At 36.4% G+C, this 12,056-nt stretch overlaps 1 protein-coding gene across 1 annotated transcript in view; it reads left to right on the top strand.

Moving 5' to 3' along the window:
- The window catches only part of STXBP5L (syntaxin binding protein 5L), a 401,935-nt gene that overhangs the window by 217,021 nt on the left and 172,858 nt on the right, over window positions 1-12,056 (top strand). Inside the window, exons 11-13 of the mRNA XM_007450522.1 lie at window positions 1,397-1,469; window positions 4,925-5,072; window positions 5,984-6,051. Of these exons, the coding sequence (XP_007450584.1) occupies window positions 1,397-1,469; window positions 4,925-5,072; window positions 5,984-6,051 (289 nt within the window). The remainder of the gene's footprint in view (window positions 1-1,396; window positions 1,470-4,924; window positions 5,073-5,983; window positions 6,052-12,056) is intronic.

The raw sequence follows: 12,056 nt of genomic DNA, 5'->3' as shown, positions 1-12,056 counted from the left end.
GTTTTTCTCTCATAGCTTGTGACTTAAAAAATAAATATGAATAGGTTCTGTAGCTTCTCAGGACTGGAAGGACTGTGAAGGCCATCTATTTTAATTTACCACTCAAGACTTGAATATTCTTGAATACAAAATTCCTGCCAAGTGATTGTTGAGTTTAGGATTAAATACCTCTTAAACTAGCCAGTAGAAACTGCTGGTATAATGAAAACAGCATGCATTAAAGTTTCAGGACTATAACTTACTAGATTTGTAACCTTGTGCCGATCTCATAACCTCTTCGGACTCCAGTTTTCTCTATGAAATGAAAAAATGATGATACATGCTCTAGCTACTGAGAATCAAATACCATGTATGTAAAATGTTTTTGTAAATAATTTTTTCCTAAAACTGAGCTAACACTGTAACTGTGGCTTTCCTTTATTAGGCCTTTATTACAGATGGAAAGCAATGTCTTCCTTGAACACTATAACTAAATTAGTGCTCCCCCACCAACCAGAAGTCATTTCTTATACTATTACCCTTGTTATTTTTTTCATAGTTCACTTTACTTTCTGAATTAATCTTATTTGTTTACTTGTTCATTGTTTGTATGTATCCCTAGATTGTAAACTTTATTAGAACAAAGACCTTGTCATTCTTATTCCCCATATATCCTTTGTTCTTAAGACAGTTTCTGAAACATATTGAAGGAAGGAAGGGAGGATGGAGAAAGGGAGAAAGGAAGGGTCGAATTTTAAGAACTTGAAAATCCTAGGCTATCCTCAGACTCTGATTTTTTGAGATATATACTCTTGGGCACATAGTAGGAAGTCTTTAAGTACCTGTTAAATCACATTGAATTGAAAGTAATTTTTTTAGTATAAGGAGTGTTGCTCTAATAGGGAGGTGAATATGTATCACAACTGAGAGAAGCAGAACTATTTCCTTAGTATATCTCCTGTAGGCATGAAATCAGACCTGAAATGGAAGGTTAGGGAAGACTAAGATAAATGTGAGATGGAGGTGACAGACTCACTCTCTTCAAATAATCTACTACTATCATGATTATTGAGATATATTTAACTCTATGCTATGCAACTTCTCATTTTTTCCTTGTTTCCTATAATGATCTTAAACATTGTTTGAGAAACACAACATATATATATATATTTTTTTGAGTCCCACGTTTTTCTTTTTCTCTTTTTTTTTAAAACATCTTTATTGGAGTATAATTGCTTTACAGTGGACAACATATATTTTTAAAAAGTGCTCTTTGTTACTTCTTATTTTAGCTCGTACTTTGGTCTTCTCAAATCATTTAAATAACATTTATACAGGAGATAAAGGAAATACAAGTTTGGTGATTTTATAATATGTTAAATATGAAAACTTTTCCATTTTTCTTTTCTACTTGTAGAATTTCAAGAACCCTATGCCGTTGCTGTACTTCTGGAGAAAGATCTCATTGTAGTTGATCTGACACAAAGCAAGTAAGTTCTCCGTGTACGGATTAACACTATTTTAAACTCTATTTATTGCAATTAAAATATAGGAGGACATTATAGATAATTGGCATTAGAATTCTTTAGAGGGTAAATATTCTTTATGTGTAATATTGTTTTGCTAGAATTACAAAAACGTAATTTGGTTCAATAATGAAAACTAAACCAGGAGAGTTTAGGGGACACTGAGAATATTGTAAGATATTTTAAAGGCAACACCTAATGTTTAAAAAGATGCCTTTGGGGGCTCTAAACACATAAAATGGATCACATTTCTGCTATTTCCCTAAGCAAAAAACAATTGTTACAAAAATTATATAATGTACTGTTTGTCCATCTGCTCTATTGACTAAAGGAAAATGGCACATGATAAAAGTATTATTGAACTAATGTGGCAGACAATACAGAAGATCAGGATCTCGAGGCAAGAGATGATAGATGCTTTCTTTTACTTTCTTTTCTTTTTCATTATGTTGTGGGCAGTAGAAACAAATATAAAATATTGCTGTTAGAGTGGTGCTCTCCACTACTTTACATGGACAGTAAAAGTAGACTTGAAACTGATGAACACTGTCTTCCTGTTACATATTTTCATTATCAATGATGATAGTCATGAAGCTCATTTTCCCTCATTCTTTGCTGTAGACTCACTGATCATTTTTTAGCCCATTATATTTGCAGAGCTTTTGTACATTCTCTCTCCTCTGCATGGAATAATCTTCCATTCATTTTTCTCCTTATTAACATCTGTAAGAATCTCAACTCAGATATCATTTTCTCATTTAAAGAAAATCTTTCATTATCTGTATAATTTGGTCAAATATCCTATTAAGGGCTGTCTTAGATCCATGTTCCTGTCCTTCATAGCTTTGACACAGATGAAAGTTTCCATTTGTTATTGTTTTAAAGATTGTCTCCCTACTAGACTGTAGGCCTCATGAAGGACGGGCTTTGTCTCCACATGAAGTAGGTTCTTAATAAATTTTTGTTGGATGAAGTACAGTCTGAGTTTTACTCTCAGTGTAGTTTGTGAATGTAAGAGCCAAAGTTCTTCTTTGTGATAATTTGCATCACATAGTATTTCAATATTTTGAAAGGGAATAGGGTTGGTCCATAATATCACCATAACTGAATTCTGCCTAGCTGCTCTATTTATCAACATAAAACCTGATTAAATTTTGTGTACGAGTGTGGATTTATGCCTCTTTCTCTAAGTTCTAATATAGGTTTTATTAAAATATACTTTTCTGATCTCACTGGTAGTCACCTCTTCCTTCTGTGCCATATTTGTTGGTTCCTCATACCTTGTCTAATTGTCTAACATCCTCCAAGGCCCACTATACTTTGTCTTTAATACTCACATTCTTTAGCATATACATTTATTCTTTTTAAAACTTTTTTATTGTGGTAAAATACATATAACATAAAAGTTACTATTTTTATACATTAATTCTTATGCTTTTCATTACCTTATATAAGTATGTGAATTGACATTTTGTTTGCACGTTTTTATCTAATATTTTGCCTTCTTCAGCACCATGTTTTAAAATCTATGTGATTTGTTGTGATTTGTTGTCTATTGTTTAATGTGCTTCTGTGCCATATTTGTTGGTTCCTCATACCTTGTCTAATTGTCTAACATCCTCCAAGGCCCACTATACTTTGTCTTTAATACTCACATTCTTTAGCATATACATTTATTCTTTTTAAAACTTTTTTATTGTGGTAAAATACATATAACATAAAAGTTACTATTTTTATACATTAATTCTTATGCTTTTCATTACCTTATATAAGTATGTGAATTGACATTTTGTTTGCACGTTTTTATCTAATATTTTGCCTTCTTCAGCACCATGTTTTAAAATCTATGTGATTTGTTGTGATTTGTTGTCTATTACAAGAAGTTTAATGTGGAAAAACTGAACATGTTCTCTTTCCCTCCAAATAGTTACTTTTAGCCATGTTTAATGTTAACAATTAAATTGCAGCTTTGTACTCTTTTTTCAAATTAATTTATTCCTTCCTTCCTTCTTTTCCAGTTAATCCTCTACATGAAAGCAAGCATTAGGGCTTAAAAATTTTTCCTCCTCTTGGATTACATCTTTGTTTACATTTCTACAACAACCAGTTCACACTTTCACATGTAAATTTTTGTAATACATTTTTAGTTATTTCTTTCTTAAATGTCATTTTTCTACTCTTTGCCAATATAATAAAGTTATTTTCCCCAAACATTTTCATGATATTGTTCATCTTCTCAGGAGTCTATCATTGTAATCTCTTGCTATTATCAAATCCCAAGTTGTAGATCTGATCTTTAAGGTGATCCACTTATTTTACTTCTAATTCTTCAATATCAGAAATATTGATAATTTCTGCTCTGAAACAGGGAACCTCTGATCCATTCAGTTTAAACTACTTGCCACTTATTAAACACAACTTTCTCCTTTCCATGTGATTTTGCATATACTACTATTCTTACCTGGGAAACCATTAAGATTGGAAGGAAGAGAACCCCTGTCAACACACACATAGACACACACACACACACACCAAACTCTTTCTGGTGTTTGAACTAAGTTTCTGATTAAGTTCCTATAATATGGGGAAAATTATTTTTAATAGTCCTCCCCACCCCCCAAAAGCACGATGTATCAGAAGTAACATGATCACACAGACTGAGAACAGATGCAGCATAGAATAATACTCCATTCCATCTACTACAGTACCTGGTACATCTGGTACATGAGAAGTGTACAATATATTGTGGTTCTAAGAATTCTTAATTTGGTTCTTACTGATACCCCTTTTTAAAATGATATATGACTTGAGGATATGAAATTTACTACAGACATAGGTCTGCATTCCCACTGTTTTCTAGTTTACATAGGAAACAATCTTAAACATGTGTAATCACACACATACCTACATTGCACACACAACTTTCAGTTACTCCCTATAAAAATACAAAACCAAAATACTTGCCTATGTATTATGTCCCTTGGAAAGCATGTAAAATTTTCTAAGATATTTTAATACTTGTATTATATAAATATATAGATAAAATTGTATGTAGATAAAGTACCTAGTTGATAATGTTTTAATAAACTGTTAAGTCAACTTGCTACATATTTTCAATTTAATAATTTAGTCTATCCATTTTAGAAAGCAATATCACTGTGCAATTTTGAAATTACTGGAAAGAAAATGAGTTTATTCAAGTAAAATTCTACCAGTATTCATATTACATTTTATAGATATATATTTTTAAAAGAGAATTCTTGTTCAGGTGATCATTGTTTTATGATGCTTAAAAAACAATTATGTGAAATATATTCAATATAATCAATATTTAGAAGATTTTAGGGTTTGTTTTATAAAAGTTATTTCATTTTTATATCAGTGCAAAATGACACTAATATATTATCTTTATCTATTAGCTTTCCAATCTTTGAAAATCCATATCCCATGGACATTCATGAATCACCAGTTACGTGCACAGCATACTTTGCTGATTGCCCACCAGATTTGATTCTAGTGCTCTACTCTATAGGAGTCAAGCATAAAAAACAAGGATACAGTAATAAGGTAAAAGCAACAATTAGAAAGTTTCTTGTATTCATATCCATATCATATGATCATACTTTTTTCTGTTATTTTCTGACTTTCCATAGAAGAAGACTTGAACTAAATTCTTTTCAAGTCATAAGCTGGCACCTATAAAAGACGTAATTTCTGAAATTCAAATTTCCTAAATGCTACATAGCTTTAAGTCTACAAGAATATAGATTTCTTGTATAAAAAGTATACAATTATCTACTAAGATATACTTACCTATCATATATATTTATATACTAAATATATGTTTAAACTAACATATGCTTGAATCATAAGATGTTACTTTTGATTATTTTAGGTGAAGGATTCATTTTAAGAAATTCAAGAGTCAACTCTCTCTAGTTATTTCTTATCAATCAATGGTTAATAAGACATAATTGTCAAAGACTTTCATTAAATAACTTTCTAGAATTCCATTTTGTTATATTTAACTACAGGATTCAAATACTTACAATTATAATAGACCCCCCCTATTATGATTTCTGTTATTTGAACAGGACTGTTGAGATGGACAACTCCAGGGGGCACAATTTACATAGTATTTTGTGTTAAATGGCACCACCACAGTTTGGAGGTACATAGACTACATGGAAAATGTAGCAACACCACATTTATATGATTAAAGATACTTCTTTGCATTTTTAATATGAATGGTAATATTTGTTAAAATCTATATTTTTAAAGGATATGAAATTTTGCATTTGGAATTGTTTGTTCAATGAAGGAGTTAAAAAATAGGTACACATTTCATTCTTCATTACTTAACAGCTATTTATTTTTAAGTGAAACTTTTACTGTTATTTTAAAAATATTTTTATTTTAAATTTCTAAGTTATTTAAATTTTAAAAACTTATAAATTCTTCCCACATAATCTGTTTAGGAGTGGCCAATCAGTGGAGGAGCTTGGAACCTTGGCACACAGACATATCCAGAAATTATTATTACTGGGTAAGTGGGATGTGATTTATGAGTTTGTCAATTTATCATCAAAAAGATTTCATTGAATTTTCACACTTTCCCATAATTGTGCTGTAGGAATACTGACAGTTTAAATTAAAATATAAGACATAGCTTCTATCCAAAGATTATAACCTTTATAGAAGATAAAATCAAATCATTGAAAACATAGACATATAACAAAAATAAGTAAGTATAGATTATAAGACCAGAAGAAAGTCAGAGATAGAAAAATCATGAGAGATTAGTCAAGGAAGAATTTCTGTAGAAATCATAGATTATTAGCCTTAGACAGGCCCTTACCAATATCTCTTGATTCCATCTAAATCCAGGAATCAGTGCTCTGTATCTCCATCAAGTGGCTATTTAAAGTATACTTCAAAACTTATAGCACCAGAAATGTTGTTACTTCCTATAGCAACCCACTTCATGTTCTAATATTAGGAATGAAAATGGAAACATAGCAACAGTTAAAGATAAGACGTAAAAGATCATAAGGAGTTCTGCTTATGGGGTATGGAATAGATGTACTTTTCCCTATTCTTCCCACTAAGTACAATTAAAACCCCTGGATATTATTATAATATGACTGGAAAAGATGGAGAGAAGTCAGACTGGATAGGTCCCCGAAGACTCAAGGAATGACATGGAAGTGAGTTTCCTGGCTTTTCTTTTTGCCTCATATATCCCAGAATTGGAGCTGAAGAAGCTGGCAACCTGGAGCTGCAGGCACGAACCTAAAAAGCCCAACAAAAGCTAGCTCTCTCTAGCCAAAAGGTGAGGAAAGGAGCAGCCTATAAAGACAGTAAACTTTTAGAAAATAATCTTTCTATTATAGCTAACCAACACAGAAAAAAACTATGACCCCACCCCTACCCACTTCATCAAAGGGTGAGTGGAGAGCGTGGACTTTCACCCTCATCAGGCCATAATAAGGTGCCTCAATTTGCCCATGAAGGGGGTGTCAGTTTCTGACACTGAGCTAAGGCTGAGTAGGGTGCTGGGACTTTTAACCCTGCTGAATGGTAGTGAAACTCTGCCTGTGGTGACACAGATCATGTGGGGAGAGAATTCCCAGCACTGCCCAGCAGTAATGAGGAGCCATATACCCTCCTCTTTTTTGTCAATGGAAGTCCAGTGAGGAAGGAGGAAAGAACAGAGCTTAAAAAGTTCATAAGGAAATAATGGTTGAAAACTTCCCAAATTTGGCAAAAGACATGAACCTAGAGATTGCAGAAGGTGAGTGAACCACAAGAAATTCACAGTAAGACACATCATAGTCAAACTTTTGAATACTAAACACCAAGGGAAAAAATATGAAAACAGCAAAAGAGAAATCACACCTCACCAACAGGGCAAAACCAATTTGAATGATGGCATATTTCCATTAGAAACCATGGAGGCCAGAGGAAACCTGAATCTTTTTCAAGTGCTGAAAGAAAAGAACTGGCAACCTAGAATAATATACCCAGCAAAAATATCTTCCAGGAATTAATTAGAAATTAATACATTCTAAGATGAGGGAAACTAAGACTATGTCAACATCAGACCTACTCTGCAAGAATGGCTAAAGGAACGTCTCTAAACAGAAAGCAGATGATAAAAGAAGGAACCTTGGAATATGAGGAAGGAAGGAAGAACACAGTAAGCAAAAATATGGGTTAATACAATAGGCTTTCTTTCTCTTGAGTTGTTAAAATTATATTTGATGGTTGAAGAAAATGTTATGGTTAAATTGTTTGATGTGGTTCTACATATGTATAGAGAAAATATTTAAGGTAATTATAAATGGGTGAGGGTAAACTGGTATAAAGAAAAGTAAGGTTTTTATACTTCCCTTAAAATCGTAGTATGATAACACCAGTAGACTGTGACAAGTTAAATGAATATTACAATGCAGTACCTAAAGCAACGCTGTAAAAAGATTTGGGCTAAGAGATACACTGAAAAACATTATTGACACATAAAAATGGATGTACTAAAATAATTCAGTTAACCTACAGGAAAGCAGGGGGAAAAAAACAGTGACAATAAAAGAGGGAAAAATAGAAAAGAAAAAAAAAAAGACGGACTTAATTAATCATGGAAGTGTTAAGGCTTAAATGTAAATGGTCTAAATACATCAATTCAAATGCATTGATTAGCGGAGTGGATTAAAAAACATAAACCAACGCTATGCCATTAACGATACACTCACTTCAAATACCACAGTATAATCAGGTTTAGAGAAAAAGGACAGAAAACTACTTTATAAAAGAACCAATGGAGGGCTTCTCTGGTGGTGCAGTGGTTGAGAGTCCGCCTGCCGATGCAGGGGACACGGGTTCGTGCCCCGTTCTGGGAGGATCCCACATGCCGTGGAGCGGCTGGGCCCGTGAGCCACGGCCGCTGAGCCTGCGCATCCGGAGCCTGTGCTCTGCAACGGGAGAGGCCACGACAGTGAGAGGCCTGCGTACCGCAAAAAAAAAAAAAGAATCAATGGAGAGTGACATCAGCAAGATGTCAAAATAAGTAGCCCCAGACCTCGTTCTCCCACAGACACACTGATGCAACAATATATGGTCCAAAAACCTTTATGAAAACTCTAGAAACCAATTAGGAAATCATAGTACCCCAGGGGAGCTCAAAGCCAAGAGTAGCCACACTGAAATGGGTAAAAACAGCCATTTTATTTCAACTATATCAGCTTCTTCCCCAAATTGGCACAGCTCTTGTTCAGGAGGAATCTTCTCTCATGAGAGGGAAGTAGTGGAGTAGACTGTACATCCAATGTTCCTGCTTTTCAGGGGACTTCCAAAGAGACTAGTTTTTATCTCCCCTGAGTCAGAGTACTGATGGAACCTGGATGCCTGGGGGCTGTAGAGAACAAAAGAGAGCTCAGTGGCTTATTGAAGTGCTAAGAAACTTGCAGAACTAAGACAGATAATAGGAGCAAGAGATGCAAGCTCCTGAAAAAGAAACCAGCAAACCTCTCTAATTGGGAAATTACACATACAGTCCCAGAGAAGATGCATCCCCATTGAAGTTTGAGAGACCCCAAGGATCTTGAGCTTGGAGAAGGTCTTCCCCTGTATAAAGCCGTCCCGTAACAGGTGGCTGTTTTCCAAATGCTAAATTCACAGAAAAACTAACAAGGTGCAGGAAGAAACAGACAAACACAACCCAATCAAAGGAACAAGATAATTATCTAGAAACTGACCCTAAACAATTTGATATCTGTGAATTACTTGACAAGCAGTTGAAAATTACTGTCTTAAAGAAGCTCAATGCATGACAGGAGAACACAGGTAGACAACTAAATGAAATCAGGAAAATGATGTATGAATGAAATGAAAATATCAACAAAGAGGTAGAAACTATTAAAAAGAACCAGAAAGAAACTCTTAAAGAGAAGAATACAATAACTGAATTGAAGATTTTACTAGAAGGGATTAACAGCAGATTTAATCAGAAGAAAGAACCAGCAAACTTGAAGATAGGTAATAAGAAATCACAGAGTCAGAGGAACAAAAGGAAAAAGAATGAAGAAAAGTGGCTAATGCCTAAAGGACTTATGGGAAACCATTGAACATACCAGTATAGCATTATGGAAGTCCCAGAAGACTAGAGAGACAATGGGACAGAGAACTAATTTGAAGAAATCTTGGCTAAAAACTTCTCAAATCTGAGGAGGTAAATGGACTTCCATATTCATTGGATAGGTATCAGAATATTCTAATGAGGATGAACCCAAAGAGGCCCATACTGAGACACATAATAATTGAATTGTCAAAGACAAAGAAACAATCTTAAAAGCAGCAACAGAAAAGCTACTCATTATCTGTATGAAAACTATCATGAGATTATCATTGTATTTCTCAGCAGAAATATTACAGGCTAGAAGGGAGAAGGATGATATATTTAAAGTGCATAAAGAAAAAAGAAAAGCCAGCCATGGGACACTATATCTGGAAAACTGTACTTCAAAAATAAAGGAGAAATAAAGACCTTCCAAGATAAACAAAAACTGAAACCAGGGCTTCCCTGGTGGCACAGTGGTTGAGAGTCCGCCTGCCGATGCAGGGAACATGGGTTCGTACCCCAGTCCAGGAAGATCCCACATGCCGAGGAGCGGCTGGGCCCGTGAGCCATGGCCGCTGAGCCTGCATGTCCGGAGCCTGTGCTCCGCAGTGGGAGAGTCCATGACAGTGACAGGCCGAGTACCACAAAAACAAACAAACAAAAAAAACCCTGAAACCATTTATTACCACTATACCTGCCACACAAGAATTGATAAAGGGAGTCCTTTAAGTTGAAATGAATGATCACTAGACAACAAAATGAAAGCAAATGAAAATATAGAGCTCTCTGATAAAAGTAAATACACAGAAACAGTATCCTGTAACACTGTAGTGGTGGTGCATGAATCACTTTAAATTCAGGTGTAGAATTTAAAAGATAAAAGCATTTTTAAAAACTATAACTATAGGGGGGAAGCTTCGGAGCCACAGAGGAGAGCACAGCAACAGGGGTGCGGAGGGCAAAGCGGAGAGATTCCTGCACAGAGGATCAGTGCCGACCAGCACTCACTCACCAGAGGCTTGTCTGCTCACGTGCAGGGGAGGGCGGGGCTGGGAGCTGAGGCTTGGGCTTCAGTCGGAGCACAGGGAGAGGACTGGGGTTGGCAGCATGAACACAGCCTGAAGGGGTTAGTGCACCACGGTTAGCCGGGAGGGAGTCCGGGGAAAAGTCTGTAACTGCCGAAGAGGCAAGAGACTTTTTCTTCCCTCTTTGTTTCCTGGTGCGCGAGGAGAGGGGATAAAGAGCGCTGCTTAAAGGAGCTCCAGAGACGGGCGCGCCCCGCGGCTAACAGCACGGACCCCAGGGACGGGCATGAGATGCTAAGGCTGCTGCTGCCGCCACCAAGAAGCCTGTGTGTGAGCGCAGGTCACTATCCACACCTCCCTTCCAGGGAGCCTGTGCAGCCCGCCACTGCCAGGGTCCCGGGATCCAGGGACAACTTCCCCGGGAGAACGCACAGCGTGCCTCAGGCTGGTGCAACGTCCCACCGGCCTCTGCCACCACAGGCTCGCCCCGCATCCGCACCCCTCCCTCCCCCGGCCTGAGTGAGCTAGAGTCCCCGAAGCAGCTGCTCCTTTAACCCCGTCCTGTCTGGGTGAATAACAGACGCCCTCCGGCGACCTACACGCACAGGCAGGGCCAAATCCAAAGCTGAGCCCCGGGAGCTGTGCAAACAAAGAAGAGAAAGGGAAATCTCTCCCAGCAGCCTCAGATGCAGTGCATTAAAGCTCCACAATCACCTTAATGTACCCTGCATCTGTGGAATACACGAATAGACAACGAATCATCCCAAATTGAGGAGGTGGACTTTGAGAGCAAGATTTACTATTTTTTCCCCTTTTCCTCTTTTTTTTGTGTATGTTTCTGTGTGAGATTTTGTCTGTATAGCTTTGCTGGCACCATTTATGCTATGGTTCTATCCATTTTTTTTCTTCTTGTTTTTTCTTTAAAACAATTTTTTTTCTTAATAATTATTTTTATTTTAATAACTTTAGTTTATTTTGTCTTACTTTATTTTATCCTCTTTCCTCTTTCTTCCTTTTCTTTCTTCCTTCCTTCCCTCCTTCCTTCCTCCCTCCCTCCCTCCCTCCTTTCTTTCTCTTTCTTTCTTTCTACCTTTCTTTCTACTTTGTCATGCTTTTATTCTGAGCCATGTGGATGAAAGGCTCTTGGTGCTGCAGCCAGGAGTCAGTGCTGTGCCTCTGAGGTGGGAGAACCAATCAGGACACTCTGGTCCACAAGAGACCTCCCAGCTCCACGTAATATCAAACAGCGAAAATCTCCCAGAGATCTCCATCTCAACACCGGCACCCAGCTTCACTCAACGACCAGCAAGCTACAGTGCTTGACACCCTATGCCAAACAACTAGCAAGACAGGAACACAACCCCACCCATTAGCAGAGAGGCTGCCTAAAATCATAATAAGTCCACAGAC

This window comes from Lipotes vexillifer, unplaced genomic scaffold (assembly GCF_000442215.2).
Source record: "Lipotes vexillifer unplaced genomic scaffold, Lipotes_vexillifer_v1.1 scaffold1106, whole genome shotgun sequence".
In the NCBI taxonomy this organism is placed as follows: Eukaryota; Metazoa; Chordata; class Mammalia; order Artiodactyla; family Lipotidae; genus Lipotes; species Lipotes vexillifer.
The sequence above is the reverse complement of the archived record's forward strand: the minus strand, read 5'-3'. Positions and strand labels throughout refer to the sequence as shown.